We start from the raw sequence: 23,150 nt of genomic DNA, 5'->3' as shown, positions 1-23,150 counted from the left end.
AGACGTGTCTGGCGAAGAGCGTGTTTGTCTGCTGGGCGTAATTCTCTTTCAGTAGCGCCATGGCTTCATCGTAGTTCGGCGCGTCCTGGATAAGAGGAAAGACGTTGGAGCTCAGCCGCGAGTAGAGTATCTGGATCTTCTGAGCTTCTGGGATTGGGTCTGGTGCAGACCTGATGTAAGCTTCGAAACAAGCCAGCCAGTGTTGAAAGTCCTCCACTAAATCTCCCAATTAACCTCCTCCGTTTTAACGAGAACAATCCCAGGTAACTGAAGTTACTCTCTGGAGTTACTCCAGGTAACTGAAGTCCCTCATTCCTGATTCCATTCTCTGCAGTCTCTGCAGCCTCTCTCAGTTCTTGGTGTCAGTCCTAAAGTATGAGGGGGGGGGGGGGGGGGACAGTATTGGATACAATACTCTGTTAGAACATAGAACATAGAACATAGAACGATACAGCGCAGTACAGGCCCTTCGGCCCACGATGTTGCACCGAAACAAAAGCCATCTAACCTACACTATGCCATTATCATCCATATGTTTATCCAATAAACTTTTAAATGCCCTCAATGTTGGCGAGTTCACTACTGTTGCAGGTAGGGCATTCCACGGCCTCACTACTCTTTGCGTAAAGAACCTACCTCTGACCTCTGTCCTATATCTATTACCCCTCAGTTTAAAGTTATGTCCCCTCGTGCCAGCCATTTCCATCCGCGGGAGAAGGCTCTCACTGTCCACCCTATCCAGCTTTCACTGCAAAGGAATCTGAGTACGAGAATAAAGAAGTCTTGCTGCAATTATACAGGATCTTGTTGTTTTGGGCTTACCTTAGAGGAAGGGCATTGAAGCTTATCCTGACTGATTCCTGGGAGAAGACAATCCACCAGGAGAGATTAAGGAGAGCGGTCCTGTATTCCCGCATGGTTAGGAGAATACAAGGCAATCTCATTGAAAGATTTAAAATTCCGAAGGGATTTGAGAGGGGTCAGGTGTTTCCCCGGCTCGGACTCCAGAACCAGGGGACACGGTCTCCGAGTAAGGGGTCGACCATTTAGGGCTGGGATGGGGAGAAACATTTTGACTCAGAGGGTGGTGAATTTCGGAATTCTCGGCTGCAGAAGGTGCTGGATTCTCATTTGTTGAGTATATTCAAGTCAGATATTTGGAGATTGTGGCGCACAAAGACTCCGTGAGACGAATAGAGAGAAGTCGATGAGGCTTTATTAAGCGTGTCTGTTCCCCAGCAGCCCGATAGTAAACTGGCCTGCGGGGGAAGGCACCGGCTTCTTATACTTCGCCTTCAGGGCGGAGTATGAGGTCAACGGCCAACCAGGACCCGGGATCTGTCAGCCAATGACATTAGGGCTTCCAGTCCCACATGACCCCCAATACATACTACCACATTCACCCCTTGTCAAAAATGAACCCGGATGGGTGATGCTTCGTATGGTGGTAAGGGTTTACAGGGCTGGTCCTGGGAGGAGAGAACAGTTACATGGTAGTACAGTATTGGACAGTATCGTCCTGTTACAACTATTTACAGAGGGTATAGGAAAAACAAAATGTTCATTGAACAGTCCATCTTTGTTTTACATCGACGCCACGAGTCGGTCGGGCGGTCTGGTCGTCCGTGTCGATCGCCTCGGCCCCGGCGGTGGTATGTGGATATTGTGGAAAGGGGCCTTTGACGGTGCCTCATGGCAGACTAGTCCAAAAGGTGAAGTCACACGGGATCAGAGGTGAGCTGGCAAGATGGATACAGAACTGGCTCGGTCACAGAAGGCAAAGGGTAGCAGTAGAAGGGTGTTTTTCTGAATGGAAGGTTGTGACTCGTGATGTCCTACAGGGGTCAGTGCTGGGGCCTCTATTGTTTGTACATAAACGATTTGGAGGAAAATGTAGCTGGTCTGATTAGTAAGTTCGCGGATGACACCGAGGTTGGTGGAGTGGCAGATAGTGTTGAGGACTGTCAGAGGATACAGCAGGACATAGATAGGTTGGAGACTTGGGCAGAGAAATGGCAAATGGAGTTTAATCCAGACAAATGTGAGGTGATGCATTTTGGTAGGTCTAACATAGAGGGGAAATATACCGTAAATAGCAAAACTCTGAGGAATATAGAAAGTCAGGGAGATCTGGGCATGCAGGTCCACAGATCTTTGAAAGTGGCAACACAAGTGGACAAGTTAGTCAAGAAAACACACGGAATGCTTGCCTTCATTGGATGGGGCATCGAGTATAAAAACTGGCAAATCATGCTGCAGTTGTATAGAACCTTGGCAAGGCTGCACTTGGAATATTGCGCACAATTCTGGTCGCCGCACTACCAGAAGGATGTGGAGGCGTTGGAGAGGGTGCAGAGGAGGTTTACCAGGATGTTGCTTGGTCTGGAGGGTGTTAGCTCTGTGGAGAGGCTGAATAGACTCGGACTGTTTTCATTAGAAAGACAGAGGTTGATGGGTGACCTGATAGAGGCCTACAAGATTATGAGGGGCATAGATAGAGTGGATAGGTAGGCACTCTTTCCCAAGGTGTGTGTGTGTGTGGGGGGGGAGGAGCAATCACCAGGGCGGTTGTGGAAGCAGATACATTAACGGTGTTCAAAAGGCATCTTGACAAACACATGGATAGGATGGGTATAGAGGGATACAGCACAAGGAAGTGCTGAGGGTTTTGGCCAAGGGTGTTATCATGACCGGTACAGGCTTGGAGGGCCGAAGGGCCTGTTCCTGTGCTGTATTGTTCTTTGTTCTTTGAAGTTGAGGTGGAAGTTCAGTCGTGATCTTTCTGAATGGAGAGCAAGTTCAAAGAGCTAAATGGCCTACACCTACTCTCATTTCTTATATTCTTATACTCCAGCTGCCTAAGCAATGTTTGCAAAGTTTTAGAATAACATCATTGCCTGTGGATTCACCTGAGGAAGGAGCTGTGCTCCGAAAGCTAGTGATTCAAAACAAAGCTGCAGGACTTTAACCTGGTGTTGTGAGACTTCTTACTGTGGAAAAAGAGAGTAGGGCTTTTCCTCAACTGTGCTTACAGGCATTGAGTTCTTTCCTGCGAACACCAAAATGGGCCAATATGTCAACAGGTAAAAGAATTGTGACTATTTCTAGCATGTCTGGTGGAAGGATATTTTGTATTCGGAGTGACCTAAAAGATAGTTATGGAAAAAGTAGTGAGACTTAGGGTGAATAAATTGCTTCCATGTAACTCATTCAACAGTAATGTCAACTTGCACATATCTAGAGGCTTTCAATGGAGTGAAATGTGCTGAGATACTTGACTCGACATTATGAAGCAAAATATGACACCAAACTATGTACGAAGATGTTAAGGAAGGTGAGTAAAGGTTTAGTCAAAGAAGGATATTTTATAGAGAGCGTTAAAGAAGGGGTAGAGGTGCAGAAGGTACTCTCTGGAGTTACTCTCTGGAGGTACTCTCTGGAGGTACTCTCTGGAGGTACTCTGGAGTTACTCTCTGGAGGTACTCTCTGGAGGTACGCTCTGGAGTTACTCTCTGGAGGTACTCTCTGGAGTTACTCTCTGGAGGTGCTCTCTGGAGTTACTCTCTGGAGGTACTCTCTGGAGTTACTCTCTGGAGGTACTCTCTGGAGGTACTCTCTGGAGGTAGTCTCTGGAGTTACTCTCTGGAACTACTCTCTGGAGGTACTCTCTGGAGGTAATCTCTGGAGATACTCTCTGGAGGTACGCTCTGGAGTTACTCTCTGGAGGTACTCTCTGGAGGTACTCTCTGGAGTTACTCTCTGGAGGTACTCTCTGGAGTTACTCTCTGGAGGTACTCTCTGGAGGTACTCTCTGGAGGTACTCTCTGGAGTTACTCTCTGGAGGTAATCTCTGGAGTTACTCTCTGGAGGTACTCTCTGGAGGTACTCTCTGGAGGTACTCTGGAGATACTCTCTGGAGGTCCACTCTGGAGTTACTCTCTGGAGGTACTCTCTGGAGGTATTCTCTGGAGGTATTATCTAGAGGTACTCTGGAAGTCCTCTCTGGAGTTACTCTCTGGAGATACTCTCTGGAGGTATTCTCTGGAGGTACTCTGGAGATACTCTCTGGAGGTACTCTGGAGGTACTCTCTGGAGGTACTCTCTGGAGTTACTCTCTGGAGGTACTCTCTGGAGTTACTCTCAGGAGGTCCTCTCTGGAGTTACTCTCTGGAGTTACTCTCTGGAGGTCCTCTCTGGAGTTGCTCTCTGGAGTTACTCTCTGGAGGTCCTCTCTGGAGTTACTCTCTGGAGGTACTCTCTGGAGTTATTCTCATGAGGTCCTCTGTAGAGTTACTCTCTGGAGATACTCTCTGGAGGTACTCTCTGGAGTTACTCTCAGGAGGTACTCTCTGGTGATACTCTGGAGGTACTCTCTGGAGGTACTCTGGAGGTACTCTCTGGAGGTACTCCCTGGAGGAACTCTCTGAAGGTACCCTCTGGAAGTAATCTCTGGAGGTACTCTCTGGAGGTACTCTCTGGAAGTACTCTCTGGAGTTACTCTCTGGAGGTACTCTCTGGAGGTACTCTGGAGGTACTCTCTGGAAGTACTCTCTGGAGTTACTCTCTGGAGGTACTCTCTGAAGGTACTCTCTGGAGGAACTCTCTGAAGGTACCCTCTGGAAGTAATCTCTGGAGGTACTTTCTGGAGGTGCTCTCTGGAGGTACTCTCTGGAGGAACTCTCTGGAGTTACTCTCTGGAGTTACTCTCTGGAGGTATGCGGGAGGTAATCTCTGGAGATACTCTGCAGGTGCTCTCTGAAAGTACTCTCTGGAGGTACTCCCTCGGGGTCCTCTCTGGAGGTACTCTGGACTTACTCTGGAGATACTCTCTGGAGGTATTCTCTGTAGGTCCTCTCTAGAGGTCCTCTCTGGAGGTACTCTCTGGAAGTACTCTCTAGTGGTACTCTCTGGAGATTCTCTCTGGAGATACTCTCTGGAGATACTCTCTGGAGGTACTCTCTAGTGGTACTCTCTGGAGATAATCTCTGGAGTTACTCTCTGGAGATACTCTCTGGAGATACTCTCTGGAGATACTCTCTGGACTTACTCTCTGGAGATACTCTCTGGAGATACTCTCTGGAGGTACTCTGGAGATACTCTCTGGAGGTACTCTCTGGAAGTACTCTCTAGTGGTACTCTCTGGAGATACTCTCTGGAGTTACTCTCTGGAGATACTCTCTGGAGATACTCTCTGGACTTACTCTCTGGAGATACTCTCTGGAGATACTCTCTGGGGGTACTCTGGAGATACTCTCTGGAGGTACTCTCTGGAAGTACTCTCTAGTGGTACTCTCTGGAGATACTCTCTGGAGGGACTCTCTGATGCTTGGGGCCCATGCAGCTTAAATCATGGCTGCCAATGACGGAGTGTCCAGGGATGCTTAAGGAACCAGAATTGGAGATGTGCAGAGATCGCACAACACTGTGGGCGGTAGGAGGGGAGGGGGAGGCCATGGTGTGTTTGAAAAGAAGGAAAAGAATTTTAAAATTGAGTTGTTACTTAAAATGGAAGTTATAGTAGGTCAGCAAGCACAAAAGGTGCTGGGTGAACAGGGTCTAGGCGAGTTTATACATACAAAAGACCAACACCTGAAATCTTCACTCCAAGCCACCCACTACCCTGACTGAGAAATATATCGCCGTTCCTTCACTGTCGCTGGGGCAACATCCTGGAACTCCCTCCCTAACAGCACAGTGGGTGTACCTACATCTCAGGGACTGCAGCGGTTCAAGAAGGCAGCTCACCCCCACCTTCTGAAGGGCAACTAGGTATTGGTAATAAATGCTGGACTAGCCAATGAAGCCCACAGCTCATGAAGGAATGAATAAAACATTGGGGTGAGAATGAGATTGTGCAGACACGCTTAACACATGGCCAAAGCAAGCTGAATAATTTAAGCTTGTATCTAGTTATCAATAAAACATGTGCATATATAATGAGCAAGTCACCCACATTAGTAGAACAGAACATTGTGTGAATGTGAAGTTTCACTGCACGGGACCTGGTTTACTGTCAGTGAAAGTTATTGAATAAATATTTCCGACATTACTGGTTTAGTTCTAATTAATTCCACATGTCGGTCTCACATTCTTTCTCTTCTTTACACAATACTGTATCGTTTGGGAAGGTTATATTCTGAGGAAATGCAGTTTTTCAATCTAATATTTCCCAGCTGCTGATAGCCAGAGGAGGGGTTTCTGCCTGGGAAGGGATGAACACTTGACACAGTTGATGTGATGTGTTACTGTGATCACTAAATGCCTGGGAGTGGAGCCAGTAATCGAAGCCTGTGTTGTGGTAAAGACTGGAACTCTCAGACTATTTATGGGGCCCCTGGAGAGGGATTCCCAGAAAACACGAGGCTGTCAGTCAGGGAATGCAGTTAGAGAGGCCCTATCTGGGGGCGGGCTGCTAACTGCTGCCAAGCTGCAGTTACTGGCAGCTGCTGGTTCCTGGGAGCGGACTGTCACAGCCTTCAGACTCTGAAAACACAGACAGACAACCCCCTGCACCCCCAATACACACACACCACTCCCCACAACCCTGCCTCCACTCACACAACCCCCATTCCCCCCACCGTACTCTCATCTCCCCCAAAACCCCTTCACACCCTGCACCTCTGCCCTCATCAACTCCCCTCACATTCTTCAATCGCTCCAACTACCTTTCCATCACCCCACACCACAGACTGTCCTCTACTGACACCACCCCACAACCACCACTCCCCATCACACTGTTCCTCCACCTTCCCTCCATTCCCCCAAATCCCCTCCGCTCCTAGTCTGAAAACAGATCTCTGCACTCACCATCTTCCAAGATCTCTGTTTGGCCTTGGTGAAAGATTCTAATCCAGTTCAACTCCACTTCTTTCTCTGATATAAAGGTTGGAATAACTGGGATTTGTGAGCAATGCCCACAGAGCATTAGAATTTCACACTCCAGTATCAATCACACACTGTGAAGATGACCTAAATGTATCCTGTCCAAAGATCACAGGACAAATCAGCCTTGTCACAATCAATTTAAGTTACCAATTCTTCAATAACTTGATCATCGAGACTCAGCTCCCATTCCGCTGGGCCACAATCTGCAAACCTCAGTTCAACAACATGCAGAAAGAAAAAAAGGAGTGACAATGGAAAAAACAGACTGGTGACAACTACAAATTCACACTGCAATTCAGCAAAAAACATATGAGAATATACATGCTATGAGGGTATACACACCATGGGATCAGACACTCAATGGGAGTATACACTCAATGGGAGTATACACTCAATGGGAGTATACACTCATTGGGAATATACACTCAATGGGAGTATACACTCAATGGGAGTATACACTCAATGGGAATGTACACTCAATGGGAGTATACACTCAATGGGAGTATACGCTCAATGGGAGTATACGCTCAATGGGAATGTACACACCATGGGATCAGACACTCAATGGGAGTATACACTCAATGGGAGTATACACTCAATGGGAATGTACACTCAATGGGAATATACACTCAATGGGAATGTACAGTCAATGGGAGTATACACTCAATGGGAATGTACACTCAATGGGAATGTACAGTCAATGGGAGTATACACTCAATGGGAGTATACACTCAATGGGAATATACACTCAATGGGAGTATACACTCAATGGGAATATACACTCAATGGGAATGTACACTCAATGGGAGTATACACTCAATGGGAGTATACAGTCAATGGGAGTATACACTCAATGGGAGTATACACTCAATGGGAATGTACACTCAATGGGAGTATACACTCAATGGGAATGTACACTCAATGGGAGTATACACTCAATGGGAGTATACACTCAATGGGAATATACACTCAATGGGAGTATACACTCAATGGGAGTATACACTCAATGGGAATGTACACTCAATGGGAGTATACACTCAATGGGAGTATACACTCAATGGGAATGTACACTCAATGGGAGTATACACTCAATGGGAATGTACACTCAATGGGAATATACACTCAATGGGAATACACACTCAATGGGAATATACACTCAGTGGGAATACACACTCAATGGGAATATACTCTCATTGGGAATATACACTCAATGGGAGTATACACTCAATGGGAGTATACACTCAATGGGAGTATACACTCAATGGGAATATACACTCAATGGGAGTATACACTCAATGGGAATGTACACTCAATGGGAGTATACACTCAATGGGAATACACACTCAATGGGAATGTACACTCAATGGGAGTATACACTCAATGGGAGTATACACTCAATGGGAATATACACTCAATGGGAGTATACACTCAATGGGAATATACACTCAATGGGAGTATACACTCAATGGGAATGTACACTCAATGGGAGTATACACTCAATGGGAGTATACACTCAATAGCAGTATACACTCAATGGGAATGTACACTCAATGGGAGTATACACTCAATGGGAATGTACACTCAATGGGAATATACACTCAATGGGAATACACACTCAATGGGAATATACACTCAGTGGGAATACACACTCAATGGGAATATACACTCAGTGGGAATACACACTCAATGGGAATATACACTCATTGGGAATACACACTCAATGGGAATATACACTCATTGGGAATACACACTCAATGGGAATATACACTCATTGGGAATACACACTCAATGGGAATATACAGTCAATGGGAATATACAGTCAATGGGAGTATACACTCAATGGGAATGTACACTCAGTGGGAATATACACTCAATGGGAATACACACTCAATGGGAATGTACAGTCAATCGGAGTATACACTCAATGGGAATGTACAGTCAATCGGAGTATACACTCAATGGGAATATACAGTCAATGGGAGTATACACTCAATGGGAATATACACTCATTGGGAATACACACTCAATGGGAATGTACACTCATTGGGAATACACACTCAATGGGAATATCCACTCATTGGCAATACACACTCAATGGGAATACACACTCAATGGGAATATACAGTCAATGGAAGTATACACTCAATGGGAATATACACTCATTGGGAATACACACTCAATGGGAATATACACTCATTGGCAATACACACTCAATGGGAATACACACTCAATGGGAATGTACAGTCAATGGGAATATACACTCAGTGGGAATACACACTCAATGGGAATATACACACAATGGGAATATACACTCAATGGGAATACACACTCAATGGGAATATACACTCATTGGGAATATACAGTCAATGGGAGTATACACTCAGTGGGAATATATAGTCAATGGGAGTATACACTCAGTGGGAATATACAGTCAATGGGAGTATACACTCAGTGAGAATATACAGTCAATGGGAGTATACACTCAATGGGAATGTACAGTCAATGGGAGTATACACTCAGTGGGAATATACACTCAATGGGAGTATACAGTCAATGGGAATGTACAGTCAATGGGAGTATACACTCAATGGGAGTATACACTCAATGGGAATGTACACTCAATGGGAGTATACACTCAATGGGAATGTACACTCAATGGGAGTATACACTCAATGGGAGTATACACTCAATGGGAGTATACACTCAATGGGAGTATACGCTCAATGGGAGTATACGCTCAATGGGAATGTACACACCATGGGATCAGACACTCAATGGGAGTATACACTCAATGGGAGTATACACTCAATGGGAGTATACACTCATTGGGAATATACACTCAATGGGAGTATACACTCAATGGGAGTATACACTCAATATACACTCAATGGGAATGTACACTCAATGGGAGTATACACTCAATGGGAATGTACACTCAATGGGAGTATACACTCAATTGGAGTATACGCTCAATGGGAGTATACGCTCAATGGGAATGTACACTCAATGGGAGTATACACTCAATGGGAGTATACACTCAATGGGGATGTACACTCAATGGGAATGTACAGTCAATGGGAGTATACACTCAATGGGAGTATACACTCAATGGGAATATACACTCAATGGGAGTATACACTCAATGGGAATATACACTCAATGGGAATGTACACTCAATGGGAGTATACACTCAATGGGAGTATACACTCAATGGGAGTATACACTCAATGGGAGTATACGCTCAATGGGAGTATACGCTCAATGGGAATGTACACACCATGGGATCAGACACTCAATGGGAGTATACACTCAATGGGAGTATACACTCAATGGGAGTATACACTCATTGGGAATATACACTCAATGGGAGTATACACTCAATGGGAGTATACACTCAATATACACTCAATGGGAATGTACACTCAATGGGAGTATACACTCAATGGGAATGTACACTCAATGGGAGTATACACTCAATTGGAGTATACGCTCAATGGGAGTATACGCTCAATGGGAATGTACACTCAATGGGAGTATACACTCAATGGGAGTATACACTCAATGGGAATGTACACTCAATGGGAATGTACAGTCAATGGGAGTATACACTCAATGGGAGTATACACTCAATGGGAATATACACTCAATGGGAGTATACACTCAATGGGAATATACACTCAATGGGAATGTACACTCAATGGGAGTATACACTCAATGGGAGTATACACTCAATGGGAGTATACACTCAATGGGAGTATACACTCAATGGGAATATACACTCAATGGGAGTATACACTCAATGGGAGTATACACTCAATGGGAGTATACACTCAATGGGAATGTACACTCAATGGGAGTATACACTCAATGGGAGTATACACTCAATGGGAATATACACTCAATGGGAGTATACACTCAATGGGAGTATACACTCAATGGGAATGTACACTCAATGGGAGTATACACTCAATGGGAGTATACACTCAATAGGAGTATACACTCAATGGGAGTATACACTCAATGGGAATGTACACTCAATGGGAGTATACACTCAATGGGAATGTACACTCAATGGGAATATACACTCAATGGGAATATACACTCATTGGGAATACACACTCAATGGGAATATACACTCATTGGCAATACACACTCAATGGGAATACACACTCAATGGGAATGTACAGTCAATGGGAATATACACTCAGTGGGAATACACACTCAATGGGAATATACACTCAATGGGAATATACACTCAATGGGAATACACACTCAATGGGAGTATACACTCAGTGGGAATATATAGTCAATGGGAGCATACACTCAGTGGGAATATACAGTCAATGGGAGTATACACTCAGTGAGAATATACAGTCAATGGGAGTATACACTCAATGGGAATGTACAGTCAATGGGAGTATACACTCAGTGGGAATATACACTCAATGGGAGTATACAGTCAATGGGAATGTACACTAAATGGGAGTATACACTCAATGGGAATATACAGTTAATGGGAATATAGAGTCAAAGTTCAGCTGGCAGCTGATCTTGCAGTCAAATATGATAGCAAGATTTCAAATAGTTTGAGTGTCAGATATCACCTAGGGAATGGGAAAGTCATTAAGCCGGGGGCAGAGCTATGGCAGGGTTCCAGTGGAGTGGGAATACACACTCAATGGGAATATACACTCAATGGGAGTATACAGTCAATGGGAGTATACACTCAATGGGAGTATACACTCAATGGGAATGTACACTCAATGGGAGTATACACTCAATGGGAATGTACACTCAATGGGAGTATACACTCAATGGGAGTATACACTCAATGGGAATATACATTCAATGTGAGTATACACTCAATGGGAGTATACACTCAATGGGAGTATACACTCATTGGGAATATACAGTTAATGGGAATATAGAGTCAAAGTTCAGCTGGCAGCTGATCTTGCAGTCAATTATGATAGCAAGATTTCAAATAGTTTGAGTGTCAGATATCACCTAGGGAATGGGAAAGTCATTAAGCCGGGGGCAGAGCTATGGCAGGGTTCCAGTGGAGTGGGAATACACACTCAATGGGAATATACACTCAATGGGAGTATACAGTCAATGGGAGTATACACTCAATGGGAGTATACACTCAATGGGAATGTACACTCAATGGGAGTATACACTCAATGGGAATGTACACTCAATGGGAGTATACACTCAATGGGAGTATACACTCAATGGGAATATACATTCAATGTGAGTATACACTCAATGGGAGTATACACTCAATGGGAGTATACACGCAATAGGAATGTACACTCAATGGGAGTATACACTCAATGGGAATGTACACTCATTGGGAATACACACTCAATGGGAATATACTCTCATTGGGAATATACACTCAATGGGAGTATACACTCAATGGGAGTATACACTCAATGGGAATATACACTCAATGGGAGTATACACTCAATGGGAATGTACACTCAATTGGAGTATACACTCAATGGGAATACACACTCAATGGGAATGTACACTCAATGGGAGTATACACTCAATGGGAATATACACTCAATGGGAGTATACACTCAATGGGAATATACACTCAATGGGAGTATACACTCAATGGGAATATACACTCAATGGGAATGTACACTCAATGGGAGTATACACTCAATGGGAATGTACACTCAATGGGAATATACACTCAATGGGAATACACACTCAATGGGAATATACACTCAGTGGGAATACACACTCAATGGGAATATACACTCAGTGGGAATACACACTCAATGGGAATATACACTCAGTGGGAATACACACTCAATGGGAATATACACTCAATGGGAATATACACTCAACGGGAATACACACTCAATGGGAATATACACTCATTGGGAATATACACTCAATGGGAGTATACAGTCAATGGGAATGTACAGTCAATGGGAGTATACACTCAATGGGAGTATACGCTCAATGGGAGTATACGCTCAATGGGAATGTACACACCATGGGATCAGACACTCAATGGGAGTATACACTCAATGGGAGTATACACTCAATGGGAGTATACACTCATTGGGAATATACACTCAATGGGAGAATACACTCAATGGGAGTATACACTCAATGGGAATGTACACTCAATGGGAGTATACACTCAATGGGAGTATACGCTCAATGGGAGTATACGCTCAATGGGAATGTACACTCAATGGGAGTATACACTCAATGGGAGTATACACTCAATAGGAATGTACACTCAATGGGAGTATACACTCAATGGGAATGTACACTCAATGGGAGTATACACTCAATGGGAGTATACACTCAATGGGAATATACACTCAATGGGAGTATACACTCAATGGGAGTATACACTCAATGGGAGTATACACTCAATGGGAATGTACACTCAATGGGAATGTACACTCATTGGGAATACACACTCAATGGGAATATACTCTCATTGGGAATATACACTCAATGGGAGTATACACTCAATGGGAGTATACACTCAATGGGAGTATACACTCAATGGGAATATACACTCAATGGGAGTATACACTCAATGGGAATGTACACTCAATGGGAGTATACACTCAATGGGAATACACACTCAATGGGAATGTACACTCAATGGGTGTATACACTCAATGGGAGTATACACTCAATGGGAATATACACTCAACGGGAGTATACACTCAATGGGAATATACACTCAATGGGAGTATACACTCAATGGGAATGTACACTCAATGGGAGTATACACTCAATGGGAGTATACACTCAATAGGAGTATACACTCAATGGGAGTATACACTCAATGGGAATGTACACTCAATGGGAGTATACACTCAATGGGAATGTACACTCAATGGGAATATACACTCAATGGGAATACACACTCAATGGGAATATACACTCAGTGGGAATACACACTCAATGGGAATATACACTCAGTGGGAATACACACTCAATGGGAATATACAGTCATTGGGAATACACACTCAATGGGAATATACACTCATTGGGAATACACACTCAATGGGAATATACACTCATTGGGAATACACACTCAATGGGAATATACAGTGAATGGGAATATACAGTCAATGGGAGTATACACTCAATGGGAATGTACACTCAGTGGGAATATACACTCAATGGGAATACACACTCAATGGGAATGTACAGTCAATCGGAGTATACACTCAATGGGAATATACAGTCAATGGGAGTATACACTCAATGGGAGTATACACTCATTGGGAATACACACTCAATGGGAATGTACACTCAGTGGGAATACACACTCAATGGGAATATACACTCATTGGGAATACACACTCAATGGGAATGTACAGTCAATCGGAGTATACACTCAATGGGAATATACAGTCAATGGGAGTATACATTCAATGGGAATATACACTCATTGAGAATACACACTCAATGGGAATGTACACTCATTGGGAATACACACTCAATGGGAATATACACTCATTGGCAATACACACTCAATGGGAATACACACTCAATGGGAATATACAGTCAATGGGAGTATACACTCAATGGGAACATACACTCATTGGGAATACACACTCAATGGGAATATACACTCATTGGCAATACACACTCAATGGGAATACACACTCAATGGGAATGTACAGTCAATGGGAATATACACTCAGTGGGAATACACACTCAATGGGAATATACACTCAATGGGAATATACACTCAATGGGAATACACACTCAATGGGAATATACACTCATTGGGAATATACAGTCAATGGGAGTATACACTCAGTGGGAATATACAGTCAATGGGAGTATACACTCAGTGGGAATATACAGTCAATGGGAGTATACACTCAGTGAGAATATACAGTCAATGGGAGTATACACTCAATGGGAATGTACAGTCAATGGGAGTATACACTCAGTGGGAATATACACTCAATGGGAGTATACACTCAGTGGGAATATACACTCAATGGGAGTATACACTCATTGGGAATATACAGTCAATGGGAGTATACACTCATTGGGAATATACAGTCAATGGGAGTATACACTCAATGGGAATATACACTCAATGGGAGTATACAGTCAATGGGAATGTACAGTCAATGGGAATATACACTCAATGGGAATATACAGTTAATGGGAGTATACACTCAGTGGGAATATACACTCAATGGGAGTATACAGTCAATGGGAATGTACAGTCAATGGGAGTATACACTCAATGGGAATATACAGTTAATGGGAATATAGAGTCAAAGTTCAGCTGGCAGCTGATCTTGCAGTCAAATATGATAGCAAGATTTCAAATAGTTTGAGTGTCAGATATCACCTAGGGAATGGGAAAGTCATTAAGCCGGGGGCAGAGCTATGGCAGGGTTCCAGTGGAGTGGTGTGTGATGTGGTGGCGTCGAGCTGGGTGTCTACAGTGTGCCTGTGGGAAATATAATTATGTGTTTGATAATGTGCCATGGGGCACCATGTGGGTAAAGAATAGAAGAGGGCCAATGATAGGTCTCTGGAGATTCCAGAGGTAAGGGTGTGGGAGTAGGAAACAAGGTCATTGCAATGAGAGCAGGTCACCCAGCTCGACGACAGTGAAGGGATGTTGGAGGAGGATGTCAAAGTCACAAAGGACAAGGACGCATAGTTTACATTTGTCACTTTCATGTGGGATGGTATTTGTGACTTCAGTAAGATCTATTTCGACGCTGTGACAGGGACAGAAAGCTAATTGGAGGGCTTCGAAGATGGAGTTACAGGACAGTAAGAAGTCTGACAACACCAGGTTAAAGTCCAACAGGTTTGTTTCAAATTACTCGCTTTCGGAGCACTGCTCCTTCCCGAGGTGAAAATGCTGTGCTCCGAAAGCGAGTGATTCGAAACAAACCTGTTGGACTTTAACCTGGTGTTGGAAGACTTCTTACTCCCCCCAGTCCAACGCCGGCATCTCCACATCATGAATGATAATGGTATATAGTGGACATATCACTCCATAATGGCAACAGGAGCATGTACTGGGCGAGGCAGATTCCACTGGGCAATTATTCTACATTGCATACACACTGAAGATAATAAGTTGTAACTGTCTCGATGATCAGACCAGCTGACGGCAGCGACTTTAAATGTAAAGAGAAGGGATATAAATAGAGGAATGTGGCAATGATTGAGAATATCTGTGTCTGAGGGAGAGAGAGAGCTTGGTGCAGTTTGGGGCCAAGGTGAATGTTGATATGACGGACACGGGGGTTGTCTGTGTAGCAGTTTACCAGACTTTTCATGGGAGATTTATTTTTCATGACACCAGTTTTCTCGGCTTTTCTCACCAGGATTGTTAGCGTGGGATGTCCCTGTGTGTATCTGTGTGTTTATGTTCCGGCTTCACCTTCACCCATGCCGCGCCCCGCCCCACTGGCAGTGTGGGATCTTGCTGTGTGTGTATGGCTCCGGCTACACCCCCCCCCCCCCCCCCCCCCCGGCAGTGTGGGATCTTGCTGCGTGTGTTTATCTGTGTGTTTGTCTCCGGCTACACCTCCCCCTCCCCTGGCAGTGTGGGATCTTGCTGTGTGTGTTTATCTGTGTATCTGTGTGTTTGTCTCCGGCTACACCTCCCCCTTCCCTCCCCCCCCCCCCTGGCAGTGTGGGATCTTGCTGTGTGTGTTTATCTGTGTGTTTGTCTCCGGCTACACCTCCCCCTCCCCTGGCAGTGTGGGATCTTGCTGTGTGTGTTTATCTGTGTATCTGTGTGTTTGTCTCCGGCTACACCTCCCCCCTCCCCCCCGCCCCCCGGCAGTGTGGGATCTTGCTGTGTGTGTTTATCTGTGTATTTGTCTCCGGCTACACCTCCCCCTCCCCCCCCCCCCCCCCCGCAGTGTGGGATCCTGCTGTGTGTGTTTATCTGTGTGTTTGTCTCCGGCTACACCTCCCCCTCCCCCCCCCCCCCCGCAGTGTGGGATCCTGCTGTGTGTGTTTATCTGTGTGTTTGTCTCCGGCTACACCTCCCCCTCCCCTGGCAGTGTGGGATCTTGCTGTGTGTGTTTATCTGTGTATCTGTGTGTTTGTCTCCGGCTACACCTCCCCCTTCCCCCCCCCCCCCCCCCCCCTGGCAGTGTGGGATCTTGCTGTGTGTGTTTATCTGTGTGTTTGTCTCCGGCTACACCTCCCCCTCCCCCGGCAGTGTGGGATCTTGCTGTGTGTGTTTGTCTCTGGCTACACCTCCCCCTCCCCCCCCCCCCTGGCAGTGTGGGATCTTGCTGTGTGTGTTTGTCTCCGGCTACACCTGCCCCCTCCCCCCTGGCAGTGTGGGATCTTGCTGTGTGTGTTTATCTGTGTATCTGTGTGTTTGGCTCCGGCTACACCTCCCCCTCCCCCCCCCCCCCCCCCTGGCAGTGTGGGATCTTGCTGTGTGTGTTTATCTGTGTGTTTGTCTCCGGCTACACCTCCCCCTCCCCCGGCAGTGTGGGATCTTGCTGTGTGTGTTTGTCTCTGGCTACACCTCCCCCTCCCCCCCCCCCCCTGGCAGTGTGGGATCTTGCTGTGTGTGTTTATCTGTGTGTTTGTCTCCGGCTACACCTCCCCCTCCCCCGGCAGTGTGGGATCTTGCTGTGTGTGTTTGTCTCTGGCTACACCTCCCCCTCCCCCCCCCCCCCTGGCAGTGTGGGATCTTGCTGTGTGTGTTTGTCTCCGGCTACACCTGCCCCCTCCCCCCCTGGCAGTGTGGGATCTTGCTGTGTGTGTTTATCTGTGTATCTGTGTGTTTGGCTCCGGCTACACCCTCCCTGCCAGTTCCCGGACTCGGAGCGGCTCTCATTCCAAATAAGGACATGTACGTCATTGGGTTCCCGGTGCCGGGCTGTACCAACATGCTGGGGGGGGTGAGGAAGTGGGCAGGCGGAGCAGAGGGGGCCGGTGCCAGAGTACAGGAGCTGGGCAGTGATATCCAGCGTGGAATTTGGGATTTGATCCCAGTCACACTGCCGGCCGCTCCGGGTGCCGTCTCTCTGAGCTTGCTGCTGGGTGTGTGACCCGGGATTCCCCCCCTCACACTCCGGGAGCACATGGTAGAGTCCGGAATCCGTCACTGCTCCAGGACTGAATAAAAGGTGAAGCTGAACCAGGCTGAGTCACAACAAACCCTCAGAGTGGCTCACAGAGATAGATAGACAGAGCCCGGAGACCCAGAGCAACACAGCCCGGAGACCCAGCACCCAGAGCCACAGCCCGGAGACCCAGCACCCAGAGCCACAGCCCGGAGACCCAGCACCCAGAGCAACACAGCCCGGAGACCCAGCACCCAGAGCAACACAGCCCGGAGACCCAGCACCCAGAGCAACACAGCCCGGAGACCCAGCACCCAGAGCAACACAGCCCGGAGACCCAGCACCCAGAGCAACACAGCCCGGAGACCCAGCACCCAGAGCCACAGCCCGGAGACCCACAGCCCGGGACGCAGAGAGCGGCTGAGTCACAACAAACCCTCCGGGAGACTGAGAGGACACCGAGAGCAGACACTGAGCCCGGACGCTGACTCGGAGGTCACCCGGACACACAGCACCCACAGGCGGACTGAGCCCGGACTGAGCCCGGACTGCCTGCAGCATGTTCCACGCTTTCAGCACCGATTACGATTCTCTTTCCCGCTGCAGCAACTCTCCCTCCCTGGGGGACCCACATTATTATTCACCCGCTGATTCCTTCGCCAGCCTGGGCAGCCCGGCCAGCAACAACAGCACCCCGGTAAGACACAGGGATAGAACCGGGCTGAGGGGCCGAGTGGACGTGGGGATTGCACCGGGGAGGGAGGAAGGGAGTGGCCGTGGTTAGGGGATAGCAGGGGGGGCAGAGGCGGAGTGTCCGGGGATAGCAGGGGAGGGATGGGCGGAATGGGAGCTCGCGGTTCATTGATGGAGAATCCGAGTGCCTTTGCGTAAATGTGACGTTAAGGATGTGGTGACGCGCTCGCTGTTGGCCAATCAGCGGCGGCTTATTAATAACCCGCGTGACGCGCGCTCCATTCATAAATCACCGCGGGTTCTGTGGGGGGGTCTCTGTGTGTGTGTGTGGGGGGTGGGTGGGGGGGGGGGGGGGTGTCTGTGTGGGGGTGTCTGTGTGGGGGTGTCTGTGTGGGGGTGTCTGTGTGGGGGTGTCTGTGTGGGGGTTGTTGAGGGGTGTCTGTGTGGGGGTGTCTGTGGGGGTTGTTGAAGGGTGTCTGTGGGGGGGTGTCTGTGGGGGTTGTTGAGGGGTGTCTGTGGGGGGGTGTCTGTGTGGGTTGTTGAGGGGTGTCTGTGGGGGGGGTTGTTGAAGGGTGTCTGTGGGGGGGGGGTGTCTGTGTGGGTTGTTGAGGGGTGTCTGTGGGGGGGGTTGTTGAAGGGTGTCTGTGGGGGGGGGGTGTCTGTGTGGGTTGTTGAGGGGTGTCTGTGGGGGGGGTTGTTGAAGGGTGTCTGTGGGGGGTGTCTGTGGGGGTCTCTGTGGGGGTTGTTGAGGGGTGTCTGTGGGGGGGGGGTTGTTGAGGGGTGTCTGTGGGGGGGTGTCTGTGGGGGTTGTTGAGGGGTGTCTGTGGGGGGGGTTGTTGAAGGGTGTCTGTGGGGGGGGGGTGTCTGTGGGGGTTGTTGAGGGGTGTCTGTGGGGGGGGGGTGTCTGTGTGGGTTGTTGAGGAGTGTCTGTGGGGGGGGGGTTGTTGAAGGGTGTCTGTGGGGGGGGGTTGTTGAAGGGTGTCTGTGGGGGGTGTCTGTGGGGGTCTCTGTGGGGGTTGTTGAGGGGTGTCTGTGTGGGGGGGGTTGTTGAGGGGTGTCTGTGTGGGGGTCTCTGTGTGGGGGTCTCTGTCTCTGTGTCTCTGACGTTTCTCTCTCTCTCTCTCTCCAGGATTTGTGCTATGACTCCGGCTCCTTCGTGCCCAGCCTGACCGCACTGAGCAGCCGCCAGGAGCTCCAGTGGATGGTGCAGCCCACCGGCCTGTCCTCCACCCCCCACAGCCGGCAGCACCCCTACCGCCCCGGCAGCAGCAACCCAGCCGCAGCCCGGCCCACCGGCCGCAGGGGCAGAACTGAGCAGGTGAGACTGGGCTGGGGGCCAGGAGGTGGGGGATCACTGGGGGGGGGGGGGTGAAGCTGGGGGTCAGTCTGGGAGGCGGGGGTCACTCTGGCTGGGGGTCACTCTGGCTGGGGGTCACTCTGGCTGGGGGTCACTGTCTTTTTTAAAAATGTATCATTGTCACGTATTAGTATACAGAGAAAATAATTGTCTCGCATGTTGTACAGACACCGAGAGACTGCAGAATATAACTGCAGTCATAGCAAGGGGAGAGAACTCTGGGTGGTGGGGGTCACTCTGGGGGTGTGGGGGGGTCACTCTGGGTGGCCGGGGTGGGAGTCGCTCTGGGTGGGGGTCACTCTGGGTCTAACTCTGTCTCCCCCTGTGTGTTGGCAGCTGAGCCCCGAGGATGAGGAGAAGAGGACTGTCCGGAGGGAGAGGAACAAATTGGCCGCAGCCAAGTGTCGGAACCGGAGGCGGGAACTGACCGACTGTCTGCAGACGGTAAGCCCGGGGCCAGAGCGGCGGGTGGGGTGCGATTTGTGGGCAGGGTTGGATTGGGGGTGTATTTTTTGGATGGTGGGGGAGAGGTGGGTTTATTTGGCAGCGGGGAATGTTTTTTTTTGGTGGGGGGGCTATTTGGGGCAGGGTTGGGGTAGGGATGTTTTTTTTTTGGGGGGTGGGTTTATTTGGAGTGGAGTTGTTTTTAGGGGGGGGCACTGTTTGGGGTTGAGGTGTTTTTAGGGGGGGGCACTGTTTGAGGTTGAGGTGTTTTTAGGGGGGGGCACTGTTTGGGGTTGAGGTGTTTTTAGGGGCGGGCACTGTTTGGGGTTGAGGTGTTTTTAGGGGGGGGCACTGTTTGGGGTTGAGGTGTTTTTAGGGTGGCACTGTTTGGGGTTGAGGTGTTTTGGGGGGCACTGTTTGGGGTGGAGGTGTTTTGGGGGGCACTGTTTGGGGTTGAGGTGTTTTTAGGGGGGGGGCACTGTTTGGGGTTGAGGTGTTTTTAGGGGGGGGGCACTGTTTGAGGTTGAGGTGTTTTTAGGGGGGGCACTGTTTGGGGTTGAGGTGTTTTTCGGGGGGGCACTGTTTGGGGTGGAGGTGTTTTGGGGGGCACTGTTTGGGGTTGAGGTGTTTTTAGGGGGGGGGCACTGTTTGAGGTTGAGGTGTTTTTAGGGGGGGCACTGTTTGGGGTTGAGGTGTTTTGGGGGGCACTGTTTGGGGTTGAGGTGTTTTTAGGGGGGGGCACTGTTTGAGGTTGAGGTGTTTTTAGGGGGGGCACTGTTTGGGGTTGAGGTGTTTTTAGGGGGGGCACTGTTTGGGGTTGAGGTGTTTTTAGGGGGGCACTGTTTGGGGTTGAGGTGTTTTTAGGGGGGGGCACTGTTTGAGGTTGAGGTGTTTTTAGGGTGGCACTGTTTGGGGTTGAGGTGTTTTTGGGGGGGCACTGTTTGGGGTTGAGGTGTTTTTAGGGGGGCACTGTTTGGGGTTGAGGTGTTTTTCGGGGGGGCACTGTTTGGGGTTGAGGTGTTTTTCGGGGGGGCACTGTTTGGGGTTGAGGTGTTTTGGGGGGGCACTGTTTGGGGTTGAGGTGTTTTTCGGGGGGGCACTGTTTGGGGTTGAGGTGTTTTTCGGGGGGGCACTGTTTGGGGTTGAGGTGTTTTTCGGGGGGGCACTGTTTGGGGTTGAGGTGTTTTTCGGGGGGGCACTGTTTGGGGTTGAGGTGTTTTTCGGGGGGGGCACTGTTTGGGGTTGAGGTGTTTTTCGGGGGGGCACTGTTTGGGGTTGAGGTGTTTTTAGGGGGGGGGCACTGTTTGGGGTTGAGGTGTTTTTCGGGGGGGCACTGTTTGGGGTTGAGGTGTTTTGGGGGGGCACTGTTTGGGGTTGAGGTGTTTTTGGGGGGGCACTGTTTGGGGTTGAGGTGTTTTCCGGGGGGGGGCACGGTTTGGGGGCAGGGCTGGTTCTGGGCACTCCGATGCCAGTCTAACCTGCTGTGTGTTCCCCCAGGAGACCGAGAAACTGGAGGGAGTGAAATCCAGTCTGGAGACGGAGATCGCGGAGTTGCTGAAGGAGAAAGAGAAACTGGAGTTTATCCTGGCTGCCCACCGGCCTGTGTGCAGACTACCGGAGCTGGCAGGCCGACCTCTGCCCAGCCAGGCCGCAGACTCTTCAGTGGCTGCCCCGGACAGCAGTGCCCCCCTGCCAGACTTGCTGAGCAGCTTGCACTCTGCCAGGTGGGTGCCCGATGTGGATTTAATCAGCCTGGCTGATTGTGAGCCGCTCTATTCCTCGCTCCCTGCTGACTGTGAGCCACTGTGTACCCCTGTCCTCCCCGACACCCCCAGCGGATCCTACTCGTCTTCCTTCGCTTTCAGCTACCCTGAGATTGGAGCTTGCGGCCCGGCCATCCACCCAGGAAGTGGTAGTGAACATTCCTCGGACTCTCTCAACTCTCCCACTCTCCTGGCCTTGTAGGCAGCCCCGGCGCACGGACACCTTCACCCCCGGCACTGCATGCGGCCACGGGGCTGTTTCCCTACTCCCAGGACCCAGGGGGTGGCAATGCTGAATCTGCTCCTCTTGCCCGGGAAGCTGGAGGCACGGTGCTAGACACTCTCACCAGATGTGTAGTCTGACCAACATGTTATTGCAATATGGTGTTACTGTAATATATCCAATAATTTATTGTCAAAGTTTATTTTTAAAGATATGTACCCTGCTCTTCATTGTGTTCAGTGGTCTAATATTGACATCAGTTTTCCATGAAAACGGTTTAATTAATTTCTAGAAATATTTATTTTTTTCTATTTTTCATGTGATTATATTTCAAGTGTTTGCCTTGTGCTGACATCAATAAAACTGTTACAATCTCAAGCTGGTGTTCTGACTGATATCTGGAGCTTGGAGTTTTGAGGATACTGGTTGGGATGGGCAGCTTCATCCAGTGATGGGCATGGTGCCAATTCAGACAGCGGAGAGGTCACAATCACAGTGTAGAAGAGGCCCATCACTGCACTGACACGTGAAAGGCCCTGACCTAACCCCACTTGGCACGTCTTAACATTCAAGGCTCAGTGCTCATCCAGGTACTTTTTAAAGGATGTGAGGCAACCCGGATGTTTGAGGGTAAATCAACATCTGACATGTGGAAGACTTTCAAATGTCAGTTGAAAGGAATTCAGGACCGGCATGTTCCTGTGAGGAAG

The 23,150-nt window shown here is 48.4% G+C and overlaps 1 protein-coding gene across 1 annotated transcript; it reads left to right on the top strand.

Annotated features, from left to right (window-relative positions):
• The first annotated feature begins 18,079 nt into the window (after positions 1-18,079).
• On the top strand, positions 18,080-22,798 carry LOC140406591 (protein c-Fos-like). Its single transcript, XM_072494596.1, has 4 exons — positions 18,080-18,657; positions 19,783-19,971; positions 20,347-20,454; positions 21,952-22,798. Exons 1-4 carry the CDS (start codon positions 18,520-18,522, stop codon positions 22,417-22,419), a joined length of 903 nt encoding a protein of 300 aa, XP_072350697.1. The 5' UTR covers positions 18,080-18,519; the 3' UTR covers positions 22,420-22,798.
• The last annotated feature ends 352 nt before the right edge of the window (positions 22,799-23,150 follow it).

This window comes from Scyliorhinus torazame, chromosome 2 (assembly GCF_047496885.1).
Source record: "Scyliorhinus torazame isolate Kashiwa2021f chromosome 2, sScyTor2.1, whole genome shotgun sequence".
NCBI lineage: Eukaryota > Metazoa > Chordata > Chondrichthyes > Carcharhiniformes > Scyliorhinidae > Scyliorhinus > Scyliorhinus torazame.
This window is presented reverse-complemented; position numbering and strand designations above follow the sequence as displayed.

Excerpts from the sequence above, each read along its gene's own strand:
- LOC140406591 (XM_072494596.1), top strand. The coding sequence starts at position 18,520 with ATGTTCCACGCTTTCAGCACCGATTACGATTCTCTTTCCCGCTGCAGC. Across the intron at positions 18,658-19,782 it reads CCAGCAACAACAGCACCCCG|GATTTGTGCTATGACTCCGG; the intron begins GTAAGACACAGG and ends CTCTCTCTCCAG. Across the intron at positions 19,972-20,346 it reads GCAGGGGCAGAACTGAGCAG|CTGAGCCCCGAGGATGAGGA; the intron begins GTGAGACTGGGC and ends GTGTGTTGGCAG.